The sequence below is a fragment of the Phascolarctos cinereus genome, unplaced genomic scaffold (assembly GCF_003287225.1).
Source record: "Phascolarctos cinereus isolate Bilbo 61053 unplaced genomic scaffold, phaCin_HiC Scaffold_2;HRSCAF=192, whole genome shotgun sequence".
Lineage (NCBI taxonomy): Eukaryota > Metazoa > Chordata > Mammalia > Diprotodontia > Phascolarctidae > Phascolarctos > Phascolarctos cinereus.
In genome coordinates this window covers 224,094,974-224,121,559 of record NW_027555625.1, presented here as the reverse complement: position 1 = coordinate 224,121,559, position 26,586 = coordinate 224,094,974, and the positions used below count along the sequence as shown (strand labels likewise).

General features: G+C 41.7%; 1 protein-coding gene across 2 annotated transcripts in view; it reads left to right on the top strand.

The window, feature by feature from the left end:
* The first annotated feature begins 809 nt into the window (after positions 1-809).
* STMN4 (stathmin 4) overlaps positions 810-26,586 on the top strand; it is a 34,859-nt gene continuing 9,082 nt past the window's right edge. The window contains exons 1-4 of one of the 2 annotated variants that reach the window (XM_020983734.2): positions 810-972; positions 20,867-20,950; positions 23,148-23,243; positions 25,159-25,367. In XM_020983734.2, coding sequence (XP_020839393.1) covers positions 20,938-20,950; positions 23,148-23,243; positions 25,159-25,367 — 318 coding nt within the window. In that variant the 5' untranslated portion in view covers positions 810-972; positions 20,867-20,937. The remainder of the gene's footprint in view (positions 973-20,866; positions 20,951-23,147; positions 23,244-25,158; positions 25,368-26,586) is intronic. The other variant, XM_020983732.2, reaches the window with a different exon arrangement.

The following is a 26,586-nucleotide window of genomic DNA, read 5'->3' as shown; positions in this document are numbered from 1 at the left end:
TACCCTCACCCCATATCAGCAGCAGACTCTCATCCTTAGAGGTCAGTATGATTTCAGTCTGCTGTAAACAGCAGCCTATATCATCACAACCAATTCTATGAAATGCTTCAATGACCCAATTATGAACCTTGTGGGTCCACCCAAAATAAGTTGAATTAAAGGCAATTATGGAGTATGATGTTGGACCTCAGAGGGAACTTAAAAATCCGATCACATTCCACTCTTCACTTTACAGATGAAGAAATTGAGGCTCAGAGAGTTAAAGGGATTTCCCCAAGGCCACACAGCTTGCTCAAGGTAGAACTGGGATAAGGACTGGGTGCTGCTATCTCCCATTCCAGTGTTCTTCCTGCTGTGACTTCTTGCTACTGACAAGGGGAAAAGCATGTGTTTGATCACAGTACTAAGCCAGACTCACTTTTCCTTTATCTTTCCTTGTACCTCCAGAGCAAGAATTTATGCCCTCCCTTCAGTTCTCCCTATATATCTGGAAACAGGGCATCAAAAAATCCCGGTATCTATATTTAGAGTTCATCTGTTCTCGTTTCTCTTCTATATTTTATACTCTCCCACCCCCAGATTTGCAAAAAAGCCCAAACTTTTCTATAGCATTCATCATTTACCCTCCATGGCTGCTTCAGAGCTATGTAATGCCTCCACTTCTTCCCATCCCCTTTCCATCTTCTTCCCCACTCTCACCTCTGCTGCCCCAGTACCCCGTACAACCTAGAAAATAGGTTCTTTGTGTGACATCATCCTCTAGCTCCCTGGCTCTCCAAGAGTTACTTAGGCAATCCCTGCTCCTCCAGAAGATACTGTCCAATTGCCAAGCAACCTGCAGCTGTCCAATCACAGCACTCAGAGATGATGTCATGTTGAGAGCCGAACAGTGGTGCTGATGTTGAGAGAAGCCCAGAGCACCACTAATTGAAGGAGTGAGGAAGCAAGCAGCTCACCACTAACTGGGTTGGGGTAAGTAGAAAACATACCAATGCTTAGGGCATCTCTTAAAAAAAACTAAAGTCACAGGAGAGGTCGGGGGTGTCTGGAGGGGAGGACTAGGCAGCCAAATAGCACAGTGTTGCTTATGTTGCTTCCAGTTCACTCATTCCATTAAACTTTGTTGGATTCTTGGAGCAGTGAGAAGTGTCAGGGATAAAATAATGAGTATCTATAGAGGGAAAACTTAAGTTCCAAGCTTTATCCCCATTCTGGAGCTAGGGGTGGAGTCACTTGGGGCCAGGAATTGGGATTTCTTTAATTTCTTATGTCCCTAAGGGATTTTTGCACAGAATGCATTATTGAGGAGAGAAAAAGATCATTGAAGGTCCCCCCTTGTCATCAGTTCTGTCTCCCCTCTACCTTTTCTGATCCCCTTACTCTATCAGTGGGGAGCTACTTCTTTCACCTATCCAGCCTCACCCATCACCTCTCTGATCCTCTGTTTTCTTTTGCTCTTCCCTTTTCTCCTCCTATTTTTTCTCTCCTGTCTCCTTTTCTCTACCTTTATACTACATTACTTTTCCATCTGACTTTCACTGCACTAGGAAATATCAGTTCCCTCCCTAGTGGAAGCTTTTCTTTCTTCCCACCCCCTTGCCCCGCCCCAGCCAGAGGGCAACCTGTGCCTACATGTCGAATGACCCCTGTAGGTTCCACACTTGTAGGGAACAGAGAGGGACCACGCCCCCAAAGCTTCGCTTCTGCAGGAGTGAGCACCCTACCTCTTACCTCACTGCTCCAGCCATCTGTAGGGGCGTCATAGGTATGTTACCAGAAAATCAGGAATGTCCAGCTATGGGATATATGAGACACGCGGCCAGGCTTTCTTTGTTCTGCTTCCTGTGTACAGACTCTGTGAAATGTAGAGGAGGCTCACTGTACAAAAATGGGGCATCTCTAAATCCTTTGCAGAGTCTGAAATGCTTCTGAAAGATGTCCCTGAGTTCCCTCTTGGGAGTATCCTGCGGAGGAATGTGCCAGGGTCCCTTTCTTAGGCGCTTTCATTCGGAAGACCTCCCTCTCCCAGCTGGGTTCCAACAGCAGTATTGATTGAGAAGCCCCTAGCTTTCCTTAGCTCAAGGGCTCTGCCCTCTTTTATTCCCTTGGATAGCCATAGCAGAGCTGCCGGTTCAAAGAATCCCGAGGCAAAATGAACTATTGGGTGGGAATGACTGGAGCCAAATTGTATGAGCTCTTAGGGTCAGCTGGAACTGCTGTGTTTAGGTAGCGAGTAAATAAGGGAACTTTGACTCACCTAGAGAAGACAAAGTTGGCTCAACTCTGAAAATACTGTAGCTGTCTCTGGGGAAAGACCGCCATCTCCACACCAGTTAAAATGCTTTCAGGAATGAGATCATCCTAGTTAAATAGAGGAGGAAGCCATGATGCTAATGCTTTCCCTCAGTTAGGATTAAGAGCGCCGGGAGCCCCACCCGGCCCCTGACTAGAATGTAAGATCCTTGAGGGCAAGGACTATTTCACTTTCACCTTTATACCCACAATGCTTAGTGCATTGCCTGGTACATAGGAGGCACTTAATAAATTTTTTATTTATTGATTAATTGAGAGGGGGAAATCAAGTCTGGCCTTCAGAACCTGCCTGTTACTCCCACTCCCAAATGGCCCAAGGAGAGGCTAGCCCATATACATCTCATCATTAAGTATGGATCTCTAACTCCTTCTGAAACCTACACTTAACTAGTCAAATAAGACTTCAAGCTCTCTCCTATCACCTTAGAGTCACACCTCTGCAGCTCAATATCTTTGTCGTTTGTGATCTCTTCCTGACCCCCTGACAACTTGTCCAATCACTGAGAAATTATATGAGTGCTGCCCAGCATCAACAAGGAATATTTCTATAGCAGAAGGCATTGTCCTCATAGATCTGGTTTCTACTCAATATAAGAAGTGCTTTCTAACTAGAACTGTAGCTAAGGCTGGGCAAATGGGGCTTTGTCCTAGGTTACAGAAATTTAGAGGGTGCTGACAGCACTTGAAATCTTTCAGTAATGTAGAAACAACTGATCTTAGCACATAGTTAGCCATAAAAATTATTTTATATATGAAATTATGAGGTGGAACTTCTTTCTCCAAACAGCCACACCATAGGTGAAGCTTTCTCAGGTTTCATCTTTTCCCTCACCACTTGAAGGATCCTATATCACTACCTTCCTTTGCTTTGTCCTAGATGCATTTTGTGTCACTTAACCCCAGTACAAAAATCCACCTCCAGGTTTAGCAATGAAAGGTGTCCAATAATGGAATGAGATGCCTAGTGAGGTAAGGAGCTTCTCGTCCCTGGAAGTATTCATGCAGCGACTAAATGACCACCTGTCAATGATGATTGTGTTGAGTAGGAAGTTGGGCCAAATGATCTTTAAGAGACCAACTCTAGGAACTTATGAGTAACCCAGATCTCATTTCAAATGGAGTTCAAGGTATGTCTCTCTTGTGATGTGGGACAGTGTTTCCTGAAGAAGTAGCTAAGAATAAAGGAAACATTCAGTGTCATATTATCTGCACAAGATTCTTAAAAGAATGGAAGAGGTGGTAAGAGGGTTATTTTAGAGTTGTGCCCTGGTAAGAGGTGCTAAGTTGCCTTTTTTTTTTTAAATCTAGAAGCTATTTTGGTCCCAATAAAATGATTTAAGGATAGGATGAGGAGGCCCCCTTTGGGAATCAAAACAGGAAATGTTCATTCTGCCAGGCAAAAGATGAGATGTGAAGGGAAACTGGCTTTGTGGACTATTACAAATTTTAACAAAGGGACAAGGTTTGAGAAAAAGGAATCTGGATGAGGAGCAGTGGAACAGGTATGTCAGAGCACTTGGGTTTACATCTTCTGTTTTCCTAGTTTTATGACTTTGGGCAAATCACTTCATTTCTCTGAGCCTCAGTTTCCTTCAAAATGAGGGGGATTGAAAGTATCTTCTAGCTCTAAGATTCATTGGTTTGTGGAAATAAAAAGGGAGAGACAGCTATGAAGAGAGAACAAAGGAGAGTGTATATGACTCCAGCCATCTGGATGGGGAACAGAAGAAACAATATTTGATCTACACAGTGCTAACATTCAGATATTATTATCATCATCTGGATAATCTATCAAATATTTTTAGGACCCCCAAGCCTCCCCCTTTTATTTTTTTAGCACAACACTGCTCCTTCCTATTCAAGCATTTTCAAGCTTCTCCCCACCATTTATAGGTGAAAATGTTTTGGAAATTTAGAAAACAATGTGTCTGGTGGTAGAGGTATCAAAATGCACTGAGAAATATCAGTGTTTGTTTTTTTTTTGTTTTTGTGTTCTAAATTTGGGAGAATTGGGAGAGGGGATTGGATATATATATATATATATATGTGTGTGTATATATATATGTATGTATATATATATATTTTTATGTATGTATATATTTTTTGTTTTTGTTTTTGGTGAGGCAATCAGGGTTAAGTGACTTGCTCAGGGTCACACAGCTAGTAAGGGTCAAGTGTCCAAGGCCAGATTTGAACTCAGGTTCTCCTGCCTCCAAGGCTGGAGCTCCATCCACTGCACCACCTAGCTGCCCCTATAATATCTTTTTAAGTGGCTTTTACAGACTCACATTAGCTTTGAAACAGGAATATATATTATTCATAACTTGGATTGCTTGATTCTGTCTTTGTAACCCCAGTACCTTGCACATAGTAGGCGCTTAGTTGAAACCTGTGGGATTGAATTGAATTGAATTGAATGTACTCATAATAATTGTCTCTTACTTCTGTATAGCACTTTACAATTTACAAACATTTTCATAATCATTTGATCCTCATAGCAACCCCTTGGTGTAGCCTGAAGGGCAAATTATTCCCAATAGAATCTAAGCTCCTCTGGGGCAGGGACATTTTTGGGGAAGTTTTCTATTGTTTTTGTATCTCTGGCACCTAAGTAACACAGTGCCTGGGATACAGTAGGTAGCTAATAAATGTCTGTTGGTTGATTAATTAATTGGTTGATGTTATAAGTGAAGAGACTGAGGATTAAAGAGATTGTGTGACTTAATCAAGGTCACACAGTAAGGATTTGGTGGAACATAAATCTAGGTCTCCCAAATTCAAGTCTTATACTCTTTCCATGCTGCCTCTTTTGTATATCTGGAAATATGTGAAAACCTAAAAAGAAGAGAGAAGAGACTTTTATATGTTACTTTTGGGAATAAAAGTATTTTCTCTTTTTTTGCCCTAAAATTTTCTCCTTCCCCACTTTATACCTTCAAATGTCTTCTCCAACTACAGAGCCCCACCAGTTATACCCCACCCTGTGCTACAACATATGGCACCTTCCTCCCAATTAAAAAAAATCACAGCTTCATGTTCTATTTCTTCATTACCCTGTATACTCAGAAGGCTCTGGACCAGAAGCCATGCCAGATGAGCATGGTACAACAGATAGAGCATTGCAATGGTGAGAGACATCAAAAGAGAGGCCTCAGTTGGTATATCCAGAGTGGATGTAAGGATGCCTTTTAATCTTTGCTTCCAAATATCAGCAGATCTGCGATCTCATTGGTATGGCCACTCTCCAGGTAGGTGGCAAAGTGGATAAGGTGCTAGGCCTTAAGTCAGGAAGTCGTGAGTTCAAATCTAGCCTCAGCCATTTCCTAGCTATGGGACCCTAGGTGAGTCATTTAACCTCTGTTTGCCTCAGTTTCCTTAACTGAAACATGGGAATAATGTTAGCATCTTTGCCTCAGTTTCCTTAACTGTAACATAGGGATAATGTTAGTGCCTACCTCCTGAGATTGTTGCAAAGATCAAATGAGATCTGTAAAACACTTAGCAAAGTATCTGGCACTTTGTAGGCACCTGATAAGTACTTGTTCATTTCTCTTTCCCCTCCCACCTAAGGATAAAGATTGCCAAGTTATCCATTTCTTCTCATCCTGCGTGATTTTTTTTTTATTCTGTCCTTCCATAAATTCTCCATAGAGGATCTCTTCAGTGCAATGGAAATTTGCTTCTAGGTCACCGAGCATTCCACTGAGTACCAGTGCAGCACTCAGATATTCCATCTGCCATGCTTTGCCCCAGGTATCTTTCATTCCACGACCAGCCCACCTCCTTTTCTGGTTACATGTGTCCTTGGCAATGGATGTTGTCCCATTGCTTGTGGGCAAGTCATTATGGGTAGTCTACTGTGGCCTTCACTGATGCCCACCATGCATCACCCCTGCTGGAGGAGCTTTAGCACTTCACCATTACATCTCAGATAAAATAAAAGACCTTGAGGGTTGGCTGGGACCTCAGGGGCCATCTAATCCAACCTATACTCAAAAGGAATCCCCACTATAAACTATAAAACTATGAACTCCTTTGTTTCACATTTAAAGGCCCTCACCATCTGTCTCCAAACTATCTTTTTAAAAATTTTAAAAATTTTTATTAAATTTATTTATTTTTAGTTTTCAACATTTATTTCCACAAGATTTTGAGTTCCAAATTTTCACCCTATCTCGCCCCTCCCCCACCCCAAGATGGCATGCATTCTGAATATCCCTTCCCCTAGTCTGCCCTCTCTTCTATCTCCCCCTCCCTTCTCTTATCCCCTTCCATTTCTATTTTCTTGTAGGGAAGGATAGACTTCTGTACCCCATTTCCTGTATTTCTTATTTCCCAGTTGCACATGAAAACATATTTTTTAACATGTGTTTTTGAAACTTTGGGTTCCAAATTTTCTCCCTTCCTCCCTCCCCATCCACCCTCATTGAAAAGGCAAGCAACTCAATATAGGTTATACATATGCAGTTATGCAAAACACCTCCATAATAGACATGTTGTAAAAAACTAACTCTATTTCCCTTAATCCTATCCTGCCCTCCCATTTACTCCAGTCTTTCCCTTGACCCTGTCCTTCCTCAGAAGTGTTTGCTTCTGATTACCCTGTTTCCCATTCTGCCCTCCTCTCTATCATCACCCTGCTCTCTTGTCCCCTTCCCCCTCACCATTTTCCTGTAGGGTAAGACAGATTTCCATACCCAATTGAATGTGTATGTTATTCCCTCCTTAAGCCAAATCCTATGAGAATAAGATTCACTCATTCCCTCTCACCTTCCCCTGTTTCCCCTCCACTGTAAGAGCTTTTTCTTTTCTGTTTTTTTTTGCGAGATAATTTACCCCATTCTACCTCTCCCCCTCTTCTTCTCCAGTATAATCCTCTCATCCCTTAATTTTATTCTCCAGATATGACCCCTTAATCTTCAACTCACCTGTGCCTCTTCTATCTATCTATCTATCTATCTATCTATCTATCTATCTATCTATCTATCTATCTACCTATACATATATATAATTTTTTCTTCCAACTAGCCTAATACTGACAAAGGTCTCATGAGTTATAAATATCATCTTTCCATGCAGGAATGTAAACAGTTCAACCTTAATAAGTCTCTTATGATTTCTCTTTCCTGTTTACCTCTTCATGTTCCACTTGAGTCTTGTATTTGAAAGTCAAATTTTCTATTCAGCTCTGGACTTTTCATCAAGAATGCTTGAAAGTCCTCTATTTCACTGAATGACCATTTTTTCCCCTGAAGGATTATACTCAGTTTTGCTGGGTAGGTGATTCTTGGTTGTAATCCTATCTCCTTTGCCCTCCTGAATATTATATTCCATGCCCTGCAGTCCTTTAATGTAGAAGCTGCTAAATCTTGTGTTATCCTGATTGTGTTTCCACAGTACTTGAATTGTTTCCTTCTGGCAGCTTGTAATATTTTCTCCTTGACCTGGGAACTCTGGAATTTGGCTACAATATTCCTAGGAGTTTTCCTTTGGGGATCTCTTTCAGGAGGAGATCGGTGGATTCTTTCAATTTCTATTTTGCCCTCTAGTTCTAATATCAGGATAGTTTTCCTTGATAATTTCTTGAAAGATGATGTCTAGGCTCTTTTTTTGATCATGGCTTTCAGATAGTCCAATAATTTTTAAATTCTCTCTCCTGGATCTATTTTCCAGGTCAGTTGTTTTTCCAATGAGATATTTCACATTGTTTTCTAATTTTTCATTCTTTTGGATTTGTTTTACAGTGTCTTGATTTCTCATAAAGTCACTATCTTCCAATTGCTCTATTCTAATTTTTAAGGAAGTATTTTCTTCAGTAATCTTTTGGACTTCCTTTTCCATTTGGCCAATTCTGCTTTTTAGGGCATTCTTCTCCTCATTGGCTTTTTGGACCTCTTTTGCCATTTGGGTTAGGCTATTTTTTAAGGTGTTATTTTCAGTATTTTTTTGGGTCTCCTTTAGCAAGCTGTTGACTTGTTTTTCATGATTTTCTTGCATCACTCTCATTTCTTTCCCAGTTTTTTCTACTTCTCTTACTTGCTTCTCAAAATCCCTTTTGAGCTCTTCCAAGGCCTGGGACTGATTCATATTTTTCTTGGAGGCTTTGGATGTAGGAGCTTTGACTTTGTTTTCTTCTGGTTGTATATTTTGATCTTCTTTGTCACCAAAGTAAGATAATATAGTCTGACTCTTTTTGCGCTGCTTGCTCATGATCCCCGCCAATTACTTGAGTTTTAAACACTTTGTTAAGGTCAGAGTCTGCTTCCAATGTGGAGAATGTACTGTCCCAAGCTTCAGGGGTTTGTACAGCTGTTTTCAGAGATACTTGTAGGGACCTGTAAATTTTCAGTTCTTCCAAGGTGATATGATAAGGAGTGAGGTGTTTACTCCTTTCCTGGCCTGTGCTCTGGTCTATTAGTGACCACAAGCACTCCTTTCTGTTCTGGAACTGTGAGGAGGGTTTACTCTTCTCAGCCACTACAAATTCCACCATGCTAGCACTCCTCCTCTCCCCAGGACCACCACCCAGAACTGTGACCCAGATCCAAGCACGGGAAAAGCAAGAGATTCCTGCCTCGGCACTGGCAAAGACATCCCTGCAATCCCTCTCTGATCAGCCACTGGATTCCCCCTTAGTCTGTAGGCTGGAAGCTCAGGAGGCAGCTGCCCCCCAAGGTCTGCGCTCTCGGGGAATGGAGCTAAGACCCCGTGCTCCTCTCTCAGCACTGCAGAAAGAGACTTTTCCCACTGACCTTCTAAGTTGTCTGTGGTGTTCATGGGTTGAGAAGTCTGGAAACCGTGACAGCTGCCCGTGATTCAGTCCTCTGAGGCCTGCCCAGGTTTGCCGTGGCCTGCCCATGCCACACTGTGCTCCGCTCCCAGCACGGCGTGATATACCTTTCTGATCAATCATCCAGGTTGTCTTGAGCTGGAAATTTGTCTCACTCTGTCTTTTTGTGGATTCTGCTGCTTTAGAATTTGTTTAGAGCCATTTTTTATGAGTATTTGGAGGGGTTTGGGGGAGAGCTCCAGCAAGTCACTGCTTTCACTCTGCCATCTTGGCTCCGCCCCCTCCAAACTATCTTTAGGCTGATTATACATAACTCCTCCTCAGTGTACTCCACTTTGTAGCCAATCTGGCTTGCCTGCTATTCCCTGTCCATGACATTCCATTTCCTGGCCCTGTGTCCTTACGCGGGCTGTCTCCAGTGCCTGGAATGTTCTACCTACTGATCTCCACTTCTGGGAACCTATAGCTCCCTTCAAGGTTCAATTCAACTTGCACTGCCTTCCAAAAGCATTTACTCATTTGACCAGTTGTTAATCCTTTCTTTACTCCGGTCATTTTACACATATCCTATATTTCCCTTATCTGCCAACGTGCGGTATCCACCCAATAATATGTAGGCTCCTAGAGGGCTGGAGCTGGGGTTTTATACAATGTCTTTGTTCCCCCAGAGCCTAGCACAAATATTTGCTGATTGAGTGACCCTTCATTGGTCACTTATGCAGGTTTCTGTTTTTATTCTTCAGAGATAAGGATGTTCCATGATTCTCAGCCACTCACCTTAACCAGAAAGAAATTGGTGTTAAAGAGATGGGCTTTTGTGCCAGATGGAAACTTGGGATCTTTGAAAGGCTATTTACTATCCCAAATGTAATCTTGCCCACTGTACTCCTCCTGGTTCAATGACAAATCTACTTATGGTCCACCTGCACTATACATGTAGTATGAACCCAGAAGATGAAAAAAAAGGTCAGTATCCAAGTTGCCAGGACAAACCTAAAGGACCTGGCAAGATATGAAATTCAAGTAGATAAGCCAGAATTGGCATTCCTCAGGAATACAGGTCAAGTAGATGGGCAGAGATTGACATCTAGGTTTCAAACAAGGAAAGAGGAATTGAGTAAAGAATGGAACCTACACAGAAAGACTGAAGAAAAGCTTCAGGAACCCAGACTGGCAAGCAGATCCACACAACGGTGGAAATAGATGAGGTTATGGGGTTGAGTCCAGGACAGAGGCAGCTGGTCTTTTGTCTGGATTTTAGTTAACCATGTTTCCTGGTGAGAGCAGATAAGGACCAGCAGGTGTGTGCAACTTTACAGAATGAAGCAGGGCTCCCCATGTACTTGTGTCAGGTGACTGGAGCAGAGGAGAGAGAGCTAAATTCTCTGAGTTCCACTGGTCCTAACAGCTGTTCTCCCCTAATGTGATAATGAGCTAGCCCTACCCCATCCCTAAAGTCAGTTTTCAATGCTTCTACTACCCAAGGCCATGTAATAGAAGTGCATTTGAATAACAGCAGAGGTTCCTAAAGTTGGTGATACTGCCCCCTGGGGGCACTGGAATGATCCAGGGGGGCTGGTAATAGCCTCAGGTGCAATTGGGTGGTGTTGAATAAAAAAAGGGAGGTGTTGGAAGCATACGGAAAGAAAAACCATTAGTACATATTTCATCTGTTGTGTAACAGAGTTCAAGTCATAGTCATTACATTATTTTCCAAATAAACACACAAAATGCAAGTTATAACCAATCAGTTGTCAAGTCCGCAGACAGGTCTTAACAAGCAAGTGTTGGCAGGCAAGCCTGTTGCACATTGTCTGGAAGTCCGACATGCATCAGCAGGAATATGTGTGTGTAATGACTTGTTTACAATATGATACCATACAGTTACATGACACAATATTGTGTCATCAAAATTTCAATGCAGGGAAAAACCCCACAAATTTACAATAAATTATTAAATTTAAGAAGTGTAATTTTAAAAATATTTTAAATTTTTTGAAATGATGCAAATTTAAAAAACCATTAAAGGGTTAAAGTAGATTTGGGGGGACTCTGAGTAATTTTATTTTAAAAGGGTGGTAGGCCAAATAAGTTTGGGAACCTCTAAATATGAGGGTTTTTTTTTTAGAGGCAATACTTATTATCATAGCCTTGGTCAGTGGATAGAGTGGAAGACTCATCTTCCTGAGTTCAAGTCATCACACTTACTAGCTATGTGACTTGGGCAAGTCACTTAATCCTGTTTGCCTCAGTTTCCAAAATCTGTAAAATGAGTTGGAGAAGGAAATGGCAAACCATTTTGATATCTTTGCCAAGAAAACCTCAAATGTCGTCATGAAGAGTTGGACATGACTAAACAACAACAATAACAACAAATTGACAGCCTTAAGAAGTTTTAAACTATTTTAATTTCAACAAAACATTGTGCAAAGAATTAAATAGTTGGAGATCAGAGACCTGGACTCAAGTTGGGGCAGGAGGTAAGCCTGTGGGACATTCAGGCTAGTGGAACAACTTAATGGTAGGAATTTTCAGCACCGTGGATAGACCCCTAGTTGAGACAGTTTTGAGGTCCAGGGCTTCTGAACACTTCCATTCAAACCACACAGATAGGCATCTGCTTCATTTTAATAATAATAAGAAAAATATATTTATATACCCTTTGATGTTTATGAGGCACACGCCTGACAACAACTTATAGAATAGAGAGTAGGTTTACTATTTTACAGGAGAATGAGAGTGTAAACTCTTTGAGGACAGGGACTATCATTTGAGAGTGAGTGTGTGTGTGTGTGTGTGTGTATGTGTGTGTATTTATATCCCAGCTGTACCCTGGGAATAGTAGATACTTAACAAATGTTTACTGAATTGAATTATTATCTCTTTTTTACAAATGAGAAAAGTGAGGCTGGGAATAAAGTAACTTGCCCAGGGTCACATAGCTAGTGTCAGGGCCAGCCCTGTGTTCTAGGAATGTGGATGGCCTTGTATTTGAACCAAGTCAAATATTGCCATAATCAGGAAACATACTTAGAACACAATCTTCCTCTCACTAGCCTCTCACTTCCACTAGCCTGAATGTCCCACAGGCTTACCTCCTGCCCCAACTTGAGTCCAGGTCTCTGATCTCCAACTATTTAATTCTTTGCACAATGTTTTGTTGAAATTAAAATAGTTTAAAACTTCTTAAGGCTGTGAATTTGTTGTTATTGTTGTTGTTTGGTCATGTCCAACTCTTCATGACGACATTTGAGGTTTTCTTGGCAAAGATATCAAAATGGTTTGCCATTTCCTTCTCCAACTCATTTTACAGATTTTGGAAACTGAGGCAAACAGGATTAAGTGACTTGCCCAAGTCACATAGCTAGTAAGTGCGATGACTTGAACTCAGGAAGATGAGTCTTCCACTCTACCCACTGCCCAAGGCTATGATAATAAGGATATGAATTATCTTATGTTATTCCCCAACCTTATTTTACTTTTCAGGACTGGCTCCTAACATAACTATTATACCTTTTGGTCTTCATGGACATAACACAGTCGGGGTTCCCAGACCTAGGTCTTAAGATCATAGATTTAGAACTGAAAAAGACCTCAAAGGTCATTTATTTCCAACCTCTCATTTTGTAGATGAAGAAACCAAAGCCCAGAGAAATGAAATGATTTGTTCTAGGTCCCTCAGGCACCAAGTGGTAGAGACAGGATTTATTTTATTTTATTATTGATAATAATAATAATAATAATAGTTAGGATCTATATAGAACTTTGTAAAGTTCTCTAAAGCACTTAACAAATATCTCATTTTATCCTTAAAACAACTCTGTGAGGTGGGCGATATCATTACCTGCACTTTACAGATGAGTAAACTGAAGCAGACAGAAGTGATTTATCCATAGTATCTGAGTAAGTATCTGAAGCTGTATTTGAATTTGTCTTCCTGACTCCAAGTCCAGTGCTCTATCTAGTATGCCACATAAAAGGCCTTTGACCTTCTTGGCCCCTGAAGTCATTTGTATCTCTAAAGCATCCAAACCCCACTTCTTTTACCCCTTTCGTTTTTCTCTGTTCTTTTAACAAAATGCCCAACTCTAGCATCTCTCTCTCCCTCCTCTTGCTAAACCTAAGCCATCTTGGGTATAAGCAAAGATATTGATTTATATATGAATGAGAATATAAAATCAGAAATAATATTCCAAGTTAAAACAATTACAAGTGTATTTAAAAGCATTCTTCTCAGCCTAACTAGGTAGTTTCCAGCTTGTCACTCTGTGCAACCTAACGTTCCCCTAACAAAGCTCACAGATAGCAAGATTTACTTGCTGGCTGTGAGCCCACACAGCTGTATCTGGTCTATTCATGGCCATCAAAAAAGAGTCATGACTCATACTCCATATTTCCACATCCCAATCCCACCTTTGCTAAGTTGGGATTCATCCACCCAATCCCTCTGGACCAAGCTCATTCACCTACCTGGTTGTAGCGGACCAAAGTTAATGCACTATTGTACAATCCCAATCTAAGCCTCAACCAGTCAGGGAACCTCCTTAGTACTAGTGGGCATTTGGTATACCACCCACATTCCAACATAATCATTAAGTTAATAAAATATCTGCCTTTCTATCCAGAGGGGAAAGGGGATGAGAAGAGATATTGCTGGAACTGTAACTAGTAATTTTTCTAACGAGGGAGAAGGGGGATGGGAGGATGAGCTCCAGGAAACCAGGAGGTTTCTATGTTGTTGGACAGGATGCTTGTGGGGTAGACATAGGCAGGCTGGGAGCTGGAAATGTAAAAGCATAAGAGATGAAACATTCCTAGGACATCTCAAGCTTTCTATGTTGCTGAAGAGGGTGGAAGCAGTTGCTGTTACAAGTTACTAGGCAGTTACCATTGTCACCAAGGCCAGGTCGTTAGGAGAGGAAACATACCCTGATTCAGTGTTGTTGGTACCTTCCAAATTTTCCATCCTGGGGCAAACCTCCAGTAACCACCCTAGTTGTGCCTCTGAGGGTTACCTATTACAGAGTACAGAATAATTCAACAAGACACCCAGATCACCCCCAATCTTCACAAGGACAATTCCTTGTATTAAAGGCTACTTGAGTGCTATCTCTAAGGAAGTGCTCTGATAGCCCCTCCCTTCTTACTCTCATACTTCCCAAGAGCCAAACCTAAAGAGTTTGAACAGAGACCAGCACCAGGATGTCAGTGACTAGTGACCTTCTACGTGAATCATCCTTATTCCAGGAGCATCACTTCAATTCAATTCAGTAACCATTCAGTAAATGCCTACACTCTGCAGAACACTGTGCCAGGCATTGGGAGTAGGATATGGAGTCTAGATAAGATTTAGTGGCTGCCCTCATAGAACTTCTAGATTGTCAGGATTATAGAGCAATACACAAATAACTAATTTAGTAGTGTCAGAAAGAGACCTCAGAAGTGATCTAATCCAGTCCTCTTATTTTAAAGAGGAAGAAATTGCTCTCCCATGGAGGTAAAGTTCAAGGCCACATAGATCTTGGTATTGTTGAAATATCCACAGAGCTTCCAAGGGCCCAGAGGGAATCCTAACCACTTCCCCCACCCCCCATGCCAACCTGGGAGCACCTCAGGAAACTGCAAAGTAGTTAGGCCAGGTTCTACGTCAAATTTTCCTTGTCTGTTTTCCAGGCACTGAGTCTGAGAGCTGTAGATTAGAATCACTAGGAAGGACATCCTTCTAAAACAAATATTGATAGTATTAGATGGACATTCTCTATTAATGAAATTGGAAATTACTTTCTCTGTGTGTAGACCATAACAACCTCTCTCAGAAATCATTAGCTCATCCGGTGAATATCTCTAGTATCTGTTTACTTCCTTCTCATCAAATACATTGTAGAAAGGCCTCGAATTTTTCGATACCACAGAAGCCCTTAAGACCAACCTCAACAACCACAGCAAAGAAACCTCCTCCCCTTCCCATCCCTCTCTCAAACAGAAAGGCACTGAAGACCTTGATTTGTACTGCTATTCCTAATAGCCAACTCCCTTTCTTTACCCAAGACAATGATGGAGGCAGGGCTGGCAGTAAAGTCAGCTGAGTTAGAGATTTCTATTTCTCTCCCTCGGGGTACTGTGCTCTTATGGAAAGACTTTTGGCTCCCTGGAGCCTCCCCTTCTCCCATATTCTGAGTCCCTTTGTCCAGGGAGCAGCCCATGCTCTGACATTCCTGATGACCTTGGGACCTTGGGTAAGTTCTCAAGGAAAGAGGGTAACAAGCACTTATTAAGCACTTGCTCAGGGCCAGGCACAGTGCACTGGAGATACAAATACAAGCAAAAAGAAAGAAGGTCCTGCCCTGAAGGAGCTTACATTCTAATGATGGAAGAGGAAGGGAGCTGAAGAGCGGGGAACATATGTATTTCAACACTACGGGGATGGTTTCAGAGTCTAGAAGCCAGGAACAGGGCAGGGAATGGAATAACAAGCAGCCTCGGCTCCTCCACAAAATGACGGCTACAGGAGAAGGGTGCAGGCCTTACAGAAGGACTTTCCATGTTGAGAAGGCTGAAGGGGTGGTTAGATGTTTCTGGGCAAAGAGCCCCCACATGTTGAGTAAAGTTTCAGGATGAGACAGCATGGTTTGGAAGTCCAGAAGCCAGAAACAGGACAGGAGGGGAATTAAGCTCTCCAAGCCTCAGTCTCTGCATCTATAAAATGAGTGGGTTGGACTAGATAACATCTGGTGTTACTTCTAGTTCTGAAGCCAAAGTTCTTATCCTTGGGCAGACTGGAGAAAACTGTGGATAACTTGTTAGAATGGTTGGTTTGCTTTGGTTTGGTTTTAATCACAGTGAAGGAGATGCTCAATTATAGCTACAGATTAGTGAAGGCAAAGAAGCATTTTTCCGAATAAGTTCCCCGACCCTGTACGAAGTGAGCCGGTTAGTCTGAATGACCACCATGTTTTAACCTTGCTCAACCTTGGGTACTGTGCTCCGAGGGGGTGAGGTCCCCTTAGGACTGATCCCATCTCATGCAGACTAGCCATCACCTAAACCCTACTCCCATCACCTGAGGGCTAATCCCATTGCCTTAATACAAATCCCATCTCCTAAGGATGCTGTAATGGAGAGGAGCTGAGGTAACACTAATCCCATTTCTTCATTTCCACCAATCAGGATTGTTTTACCCTTACATGTAAATTGTTTGTTGTTGTCCTCAATCATTTCAGTCAAATCCCTGACCCTTCTTGGAGTTTTCTTAGCAAATGTGCTGGAGTGGTTTGCCATTTCTTCCTCCAGTTCATTTTACAGATGAGGAAACTGAGGCAAATAGGGCTAAAGGACTTGCCCAAAGTCACACAGCTAGTGTCTGAAGCTGAATTTGAACTCAGGCCTTTCTAACTCCAGGTCTGGTGTGTCACCTAGCTGCCTTTGCATCATTTCCTACTGTGGCTTCGACCTTCTCCCTTCATATTTCAGTTGAGACACTGATGGGAAGCCCTTCCTAATTCTCCCCTCAACCTTTCAGCCACTAGTGCTCCCTTCCCCTTCACATTATCTTCTATTTATTGCCTGTGCACTATTTTATCCCCCAAAATAGAAGCTTCTTGAGGGCAAGGATTATTTCAGTTTTGGCTTTGCAACCCTAGCGCCCAGCCCCAGTGCCTGCTGACCCATATTAAATGCTTCATAAATGTGGAATTATTTGAATTCTAACCTAACTTCAGACTTGAACACCTTAAGAGCGAGGAGCTGGACCTGTAACTTCACCAGCATAACCCTCCTCCAAGTGAGCAAATTTCCTCTAACAACGAATATCAACACTTCTCTGCAATTTATAGATTTAGAGATTGGCCCAGGGCACTGAGAGGTTAAATAACTTGCATAGGATCACACAGCTCGTATGGGTCCGAAGCAGGACATCTTCCTAGATTCAAGGCTGCCTCTCTAGCCATTGCCTTAAAGAGCCACAGAAATGTGAGTCATTTTAATTATTCAGATACCACTCTCTCTCCTCCTCTGTCTTGCTGAATCCACATATCTTGGGATCGGAATGAGTTAATATCTTAAAATTTGTAGACTCTTAGAGATAGAGGGGATCATGGAAGCCAGATAGTTGTACTGTACCTGAGTAGGAACCCCTCTTCATTTCTCCCCCAAACCTTCATTTTTAAGATTCAGTAATAGGCAACTCATCAGATCCAAGGGAACTCATTCCACTCTTGGAGAATTCTAATCATTAGGAGTTTTCCCCCCTCCTCATATCAAGCTTAAATCTGCTTCTCTACAACAGTTCTGCATTCTAGAGTTGAATTTGTACTCCCTTAGCACAAAGCAATACGAAGATTTTGGCAAAGCTAAAATCTCATTTCCATGTCATGTCTACCTTATAGAGCTCTGAATGCTGGTTCCATGTGTTGACTAGCCTTCAAGTCCTGAACCCCTCACCTAATGTCTTCTCTATCTAACCTGTGCCCTTTGAGCTCTTTAATATTTGGCTTACCTGCCTTAGTTCTTAGTCAGTTGTCTGGCCTGACCTCTGCTGATTGCCAGTTCCTTACTGCTGCTTAATGACCCCCATCTTGTTGCCTTTCTATATTCCACAACATGGTATTCCATAAACCAAACCACTAGACCATTCAAAACACTCCTCAGCTCTTTGGGGCAGCCAGAATGACCAACACAAAGTATCCCTGACCCATAATCACAGAACCAAATTTCTGGGAAGAAGATACTAGCAACTAGGGAAAGTAGGAAATGCTCCCTATAGGAGATGGCAACTGTTTTGAAGCATTCCTCTGCTCCTAGCTGCCCTTTGCCTCTTACCTGGTACCCACTTTTGGTCTGTCTTTTAAGTTGGAGACCAGAATTCTTAGGTATTTCATAGAAGGTGCTTTCTTTTCAAATCTGGTCAAATGAGATAATGTCTGTAAAGTGCTTTCCAAATCATAAAATATTGTCTATTATTTTTGTTATCTACCTTCTCTCAATTTTTCTATCAGTCTATATGGCTTCCCTAATATGGCTTATCTAAAACCCAGTGGGGCTTACAATCTTTTTATTTTCAGCACATATGCATATGGTAAGTCTTCTCCCCCTTTTTAAAGAGAGCTGCCTATATTCAGAAGTGGACTATATTTGGACCAATATAGCAACAACAATTAGGTTAATTCATTAACCTATATAAACACAGTTATAGTATAGATGCTGGGAACAGTACATCATGACCAAAGTGATATCATGCATCAGCACGTGCATATGAGAGCTCTTCAAAGTCATGTAACCCCATGTCCAGCTGTAGAATTCACAGGCAGGGCCAACCTCATCTATAAGCAAAAGAGATAGCGGTATACTTGTGTGCCATAGCGCAGTATAGAAAGGGCCTTGGACTGGTAGCTAGGACCCTGGGGTTCTAGCCTTATCTCTGCCATCAATTAGCTCTGTCATCTTAAGCAAGTCACAGAATCCCAGAATCATGGAATTTTAGGGTTTGAAAGGCCCTCAGAAGCCAGCTAGTCCGACCAATGCCAGAAAAATAAAACAAAAGAAAAATCTACAACATAACCAGCAAGCGTTCATTTAGCCTCTGCTTGATGACTTCCAAGGAGAGTGAGCTTCCTACCTCCTTAGACAACCCGTTTCACTCCTAGACAATTTTAACTCTTAGCAATTTTGTCCTGACATCAAGCCGAAATTTGCACTTTGTGCCTTCCACTCATTGCTCATCATTCTTCCCATTGGGACTGAAAAGAACAAATCTAATCCCGGTTTCACGTGACAACCCTTCAACCATCTAAAGTCCATGAATCATTTAACCTTTCTGGGCTTCAGTTTCCTCACTTGTAAAATGAATAGCATTGGGCTCTAATCTGAGCTTTCAAGGTCTGTCCAATTCTAAAATTCTGTGATTCTGTGATTTGAAAGGCCTGCTCCTTAAAGGTCTCCCTCCTATTGTAGAAGTCTGGGCCTGACTCAGGTCGGTCACTCAGTAATTTGGTGAGGAATCAGAACAAAACAAGACACTCATAATCCATCTGGCATGTAACAAAAGGAGGTTTACTTAGCCAGAGCAAGGTGGGGATGTTCAGAACAGGAAAGGGATCTTCATCCAGAATAAAATATTGATTGAGTTGAGGACTGCTTTCTGTTCTTGTTCGCATTGCTGTTTTCCGGGAAGAAGCTCTGGATGTCCTGGCAGTTTTGCACCCAAGTGACCAGGAGGCTTTGTCAACGGCCTGCACCATAGTCCCTTTAACCAATCAAATTTCAAGGACAGTTTTAACACCTTTTAAGCAAAAACTAACCTAACTTTCATGGATGGGAGGGCATTAGGACATAGTTCCTACCATAGTCATCATTCCCACAATTAGAGATTCATTTATTTGGATGAATATATTGTGGTCTTCATGGGTCTTCTTTTAAAATATAAACACTACTGGAGGGGAGACACTGTTATAGGTGTTACAAATACCTTTATATTGAATTAATTTAAGTAACCTTTGGGCTTAAGCTCTAGTGGAAGGTTTCAAACTCTCATAACTAAGGAAATTAAGTAAGAAAGTAAGATTGCATAATAGAAAGAGTAGAGGGAGCTTGGTGGCAGCTAAGCCTGGGCTTTATATCAGGTTTGGGGTATCCCCCATTTTGTCTCATTTGGGATCTACTAGTTCTACCTTTATTTTACCTTCCTGAGCCAATTCAGACTTCTAATTCAGCCCCCAACATTTGCCTGTGAGCAAATCAGAGTTCTGAATGCAGGGTTTACAAATCCAATGCAATCTAGTCCAGGGCAACAAGCATCTATTAAACACCTATTATAGAATGTACCAGACACTGTGCTAAGTATTGGGAATATAAAGACAAAAGAAAGCAAGCAGTCATTGCCCTCAAGGAGCTTATATTCTACTAGGGAGTAGAGTTGCTACCATTTAATTCATAAAGGTTTAGGGACTCGATATTTGCTTGTGAGTTTGAGACTAGGAAGAAGAACCTAGGAGCAGACCAACAATGTAGCCATTTCTGCAAGTCCCATTCATGCCTGGATATGAAAGTCCATTAGGGATAGTTAGTGAAGGAAGGAAATCTTGGGGCTTGTGGGTTGGTGTATGCAAAAGTAAGAGTCTCCAGATATTTGACCATGTCACTCACCTATTCACTAAACTCCCACGGCTTGCTATCACCTTTAGAATCAAATATGAACTCCACTGCTTGACACCTAGAGCTCTTTGCAATATGGCTCTTTCCTAGCTTTCCAGTCTTCTTACATAGTACTCCTTTTCACATTGTGGTTCTGCTGTTTCTCACACACTCCATCTCCCTTCTACATACCTTTGCACTGCGTGCTCCTTTCCCTGGAATGCTCTCTCTCCTCACCTCCACCTCCTGGAATGCCTCATTCTTTTAAGACTAGCTCAGACACCACTTCCAACATTTTCTTGTCCTCCTGCCTATTAATACCATCTCCTGAAAGGCAGCCTTGTCTTTGATTTATTATGTTGTATATAACTGTTTTTATGTATGTCGTATCCTCTATTAAAATGTAAGCTCTTTGAGGACTGGGACTGCTTCACTTTTGTCTTTGTATCATTAGCCCCTAACACAGTGCTTGGCACGTGGATGTCTAATAGATGCTTATTGATGATTGATTGAGGGATTGGAGGAGCCCCCTCCTATTAGAAACCAGTGTTCCTTGTGAATAATGTTGAATGAAGCTATTGGTTTTATTGTGGATGGATAATCTGCCAACAGGTAAAACTCTCCTCCTTTCTTCAGGTTGCTATAGCAGCTTCTGGTTGTGGCAGACCTTTTGTTGACAGACAACAGCCTCAAGCCCCCTGGATAACATGACTCTTGCAGGTATGTACCAGAAGTGGTCCATACAATAAGGTTAAATAGGAAATGAAGGGAAGAGATGCTGAGTTGGGGGTGATTTGCAAAGATGTATTGAATAAGGTTAGGATAAGGTTGGGTGGGTTGTAGCCTACCTACTCCCTGATTCTATCCACTTGGGGAGGATGGGTAATAGCTATACAGGACCCCAAGAGAAGAAGAGGGATGAACAACTGGTATTAAAATTCACCTTTGGCTTTTACTACCAAACAAAAAGCAATTCTCCCAAATGCTTTAGAAAATTAATTTCTATTTACTCTATAAATTTTCCATTTGCTCATTTGTGGACTATTTTTTTCTCTCTCCCAATAGAATGTATTCTTCTTAGGAGAAGAGACTGTTTCATCTTCCTTTGTATCCCTATCACCTGATACATAGTTGGTGTTTAATAAATGTGTAATGAACTTAACTGAAACAAGTTGTGCTAAAGTTATCAGAACAGTTTGCCAAGTCCTTTATTCAACAAATAATTGTTAAGCATCTACTATGTGCAAGGCACTGAAAGATATGTACATAAGTAACTAATATGATGCCAGGTAGAAAGAACAGGGTATAGGCTAGGCCCATGATTTCAGTGGTATGTGGAAATTCCTGATATGGAAACTCCCTCCACCAATGCAGATCAGCGACCTTCCCGTAATGGATAGCCTAAGAGACACTGGGAGGGTAAGTCATTTACTCATATAGCCAATGTGTGTCAGACATGAGACAAGAAACTAGTCTACATGCCCTCCGTATCCACTGCACCATGCTGCTTTTTGATAAATGTCAGAAGAAAGGTTTTAAAACGAAGCTTTGAAGGTTCAGAAAAAGGAAGGAACTTTGCCTTTTACCTGTCCTCCTGGTATTTGCCACAACTGTTATTTGTCAAGTTCAGCAAATGAGTAGGGTTAGAATCATTCCCCTTATAAGCATAAGCCCTATGACTCCACCCTTTTCCAGTAGGGAAGACTCAGAGAACCCTTGGGATTTGCAAACCACAATGGAATGGAAGTGGAGTAAGAACTCCAATCTTCTCCCCTCACACATCCCACGGTAACTGTACGTTGTCCCTAGGAACCAGAATGAATATATGTATTGTGCAAAATGAGGTTCTTTTCCTAAGGACCTGAAGGCAAAGAAAGGAGGAAGTGGGATCTCCTAGGAGAGTTAGGAGGGCTGGGAAGTATCCAGGCTAAAAAGGTACAGAGAGCAGAGCAGGGATTTGTAGATTTGGGGTGACGCCCTGCTCCCGACTATGAAGGTTGGGTTTCAGAGTAGTTGCTAGGAAGTAAACAAGGGGTGCTAGGAGGAGAGCTAAGGGGGTAAAAAAGAAAGAGAAAATTGTCTTCTCTTTTCCACACCCAAGAGCTCACGTGTCTGATGGACCCCTGAAGGTGCAGTAAGCTGAGGCCAATAAAGTATAGCATAAAGAGGCCTGCCTCTGCCACTTACCCTTTGGGGAATAATTAAAAGTGCTGGCCTTGGAGCTTGAGGGCCTTGATGCAAATTCCAGCCCTAGTTTAAATACCAGCCCTGACACAAGTTACAACCTCTCTGAGTATGTTTCCTCATCTGTAAGATGAGGGAATTGGACCAGATGACCTAGGACATCTCTTCCAGTTCTAAATAAATCTATGATCCCAAACCATCATTTTATATATGGGGAAAGTGAGGTCCAGAGGGGAAGGAGGATTCATCTAGCCTAATGATTTCTAAGGTCCTTTACCCATCATGTACGACCCTCCCTCTCTGAGCCTCAGTTTCCTTGTCTGTGAAATAACAGTGTTGAAACATAGACTTAGAGTTGGAAGATAGTCCAATGTGTTCATTTTACAAACGAGAAGCTACCCTGAGTAACACAGGTGACAAGTTTCCAGGCTGGTATTCAAACTCGACGTCAGCATTCTCCTGCATCACAATGCCTGATGGCTAAGGTCCCTTCTGAGCTTTGGAGGATATTTAACAGGCCAGCAAAGGCATGTGTGTTGGGAGATGGTGGAGGTAACCCTAAGCTCACCCCAAGAGCCTGACCAGGAAATCAGAATAGGGGGCTGTAAGGCAGGAGGAGAGGAGCTACCAGGTGTGAGCCAAAGTGCTCTCAACTTGGAGACCCTGAGCTTAGACTGGAGGCCCTGAAAAGTCTTCTACCATCTCAGTGAATTCCTGGCCAATGTTTCCACAGCTTACAAGGAGAAGATGAAAGAGCTCCCCCTAGTGTCCCTCTTCTGTTCCTGCTTCCTGGCTGATCCTCTGAATAAATCTTCCTATAAATATGATGGTAAGTGACAAGACTCTGATTCTGAAAGCAGATGGCCAAGAGCCCTGGAGTTCTTTGTACCCCTATAATTCACACAAATTTCATAGCACATTTCTATGTCATAGCCTTCTTCCTTTCCCAGATTACAGTGAAATCCCTGTGATACATACATATAAACACAAATGTACGTCATACACTTATATACACTTATATACATATGTCATACACTTGTATACACCTATATATATACATGCTTAACTCCTCTGGGTCTCAGTTCCCCCTTCTGCAAATTGAGAGCATTGGATGAGGTGGTATCTGAGGTCTCTTCTAGCTCTAGTTGAGTGTGAGAGTCTAGACAACATGATGAAGACATAGATAGGTAGCTATAGTATTTTTTTGTTGTTGGGCAATGGGGGTTAAGTGACTTGTCCAGGGTCACACGGCTAGTAAGTGTTATGTGTCTGAGGCTGGATTTGAACTCAGGTCCTCCTGACTGCAGGGCTGGTGCTCTATCTACTGCGCCACCCAGCTACCCCCCCAGGTACTAGTAGCATTAAGGAGTATTTAGGTAGCCCCAACAAAGCTGCCTTCCAAACTTTTTCAAAGAGAGGTGAATGGTAACAAATTCTTAAGAGACTGTCAGTTTCTTGACAATGAGTGATCTTCAGGGTTCCTGGGAGAGGGAGGAGAGAGTAGATTTAGCTTAAAGAGAAAGAGAATGGATGAAGCAGCCCTCCTTAACTGGATAAGATTTTTCTAGCCACCTGAGGTTGGTGTGGGAGTTAAAAAGAAGGAGGAGGAGACAATGCAAAGAGAGAGTGGGAGGAAAAGCTGGAAGTACTGAGCCCAGGACTGGTGTGCAGATTAGTTGGTAAATAATAGGTGGATGAAGGGGTGGGTGGAGAAAAATGTAGCAAGTGTTGGCTTTGTTGCTGTGGAGGACCAGAGTTTCTCTTATGGCCCCAGTCACAGACAGTTTACATTTAAAAGGCTTAAAAAAGGAGCTGATGGGACTGAAACTGATACTGCTGTTTGTCATGATTTGAGATGCTTGGGTCCCATGCACATTTGATGACTAGGTGGCTCCTCTTCGGCAGGTTAAAACTTTTCCTGGATTTAAAGCATTCAACAAACATTTATCAAGCATTTGCTGTGTGCTAGCTGCTAGGGACAGATACAAGGACAAAACAAAATGTCCCTACCCTTAAGGAGTTTATATCCTATTGATCACAATCTCTTCCAACTCCATAAGATCCACCGGACTGAGGGGTTAGATTAGAAGCTTTGAACCCAGGCTTCTCAGGACTGATCAAAATTAAAGAAAAATATCTTAGGCCTTTATGTCTGTCTTCACTCCCCACCCCCACCCCAGGAGTCTAATATCCTTGTTCTTAGCTTTGTATGTGTTTTGCATTTGCATATATGTATGTGCATATATGCATATTTACATGTATTGTATCATATGTTGTGTTGTCTCTCCCATTGGAAAGTAAGTTATTTGAAGATATATGTATAAAAATATATATGTAAGCAGGCATATACACACATAGACAAGTTGTCTCTCCTATTAGAAAGTAAGCTCTTTGAAGGCAGAGACTACTTTGTTTTCACCTGTATATACCCAAAGTTTAGCACAGTGCCTGGCATATAGCAAGAACTTAATAAATGCTGATTGATTGATTGATTGATTGGTCACATATGCATTTTTAGAGGCGTTTTATGGGGAATCAACAGACAAGCAAAGGAAAAGCAGGTCTTCAACATGACCATATTGCTGCAGAAATTACTCATAGAAATCACTACAGTAAACATGTAATGAATCTTAAGAGCACACATGCACGCACACACACACACACACACACACACCACACACAATAATATGTTCAAGTGTGACTGGGTCTTAGCATCTGACTACCATCTTCTCTGCTCCCTACAGCAGACACCGTGGCTCTGAACTGGTGTGTCATTTCTGACATGGAAGTCATAGAACTGAATAAGTGCACCTCGGGCCAGTCCTTTGAGGTCATCCTGAAGCCACCCTCCTTCGATGGGGTTCCTGAGTTCAATGCCTCACTACCTCGGCGGCGAGACCCGTCATTGGAGGAGATCCAGAAGAAGTTAGAAGCTGCAGAAGAAAGGCGGAAGGTGAATGTCACCTCTTGCATTCTCCCTCCAAAGAATAGAAAGTTAGGAGAAAGGTGGCATTTCTGTAGCTGAGGCAGGAGCAGGAGAGAAGGATAAGGTCATAAGACAGAAGATGAAAACAAAATTAAACACAGACTAGAGCAGAGAGGAGAAGTAAACTGAGTCAATCAAAAAGATTTGACAAGGAAAGTAGAAGAGAGATATGAAGTGATGACACAAGACTGGGTTTCAAGCAGAGTCAATCTATGAACATTTTTCAGTCATGTCCAACTTTTTGTGACCCCATTTGGAGCTTTCTTGGCAAAGATGCTGGAATGGTTTTCCATTTCCTTCTCCAGCTCATTTTACAGATGAGGAAACTGAGGCAAATAGAATTACATGACTTGCCCAGAGTCACACAGCTAGTTAGTTTCTGAGGCCAGATTTGAACTCTGGAACACGAGTCTTCCTGACTCCAGACCTGGTACTCTATCTACTATAGTACCACTTAGCTGCCCCTATGAATATTTACTGAGTACCTAGGGCTAAAGGTGGTGGTGGTGGTAATATAGAGCTGACGCAGGACTAAGGAGGGGATACAGAGAAACATAAACCATAGTCCCCACTCTAACAGCTTAAGATGTAATAACAGAAAAGATGTAGACAAGTAAAAAGTAACTATACAATATTTTAATAGCTATGTTCTCTAGGACAGTCTCCTAAAAGTCTAGCGCATTTTAAGCTATTAAAGCTAAAAATGCTTAAAATAGCTTAAAATTTGAGCTATTAAAGCTAAAATGGTTAAATAGCCTAAAGTGCTTAAAATTTTAAGTTATTAAAGTTTAAAATACACTAAGACTTTTGGATCACTCTACATGAGGCACGTGTATGTGGTATGTGTATGTATGTATATATATATATATATATATGTGTGTGTGTGTGTGTGTGTGTATTTAGATAGATAAAATTATTATTGATACAGTGCTTTTAAGTTTGCAAAACACCTTACATATATGATTTCATTTAAGCTTCAAAACTACCCTGTGAATGAAGTACTATAGACATTATTGTTGCCATTTTACAAACAAAGAAATTAAGACTCAGAAATGTTAATTGACTTGCCTGTGGTCAAATAGCTAGTGTCAGAAGCATGAGTTGAACCCAGATTTCTCTAAGAAGTCCAGCATTCTATTTACAACACCATTCTTCTTGTTTTAGTACAGGCTGAGTGACAAATGAC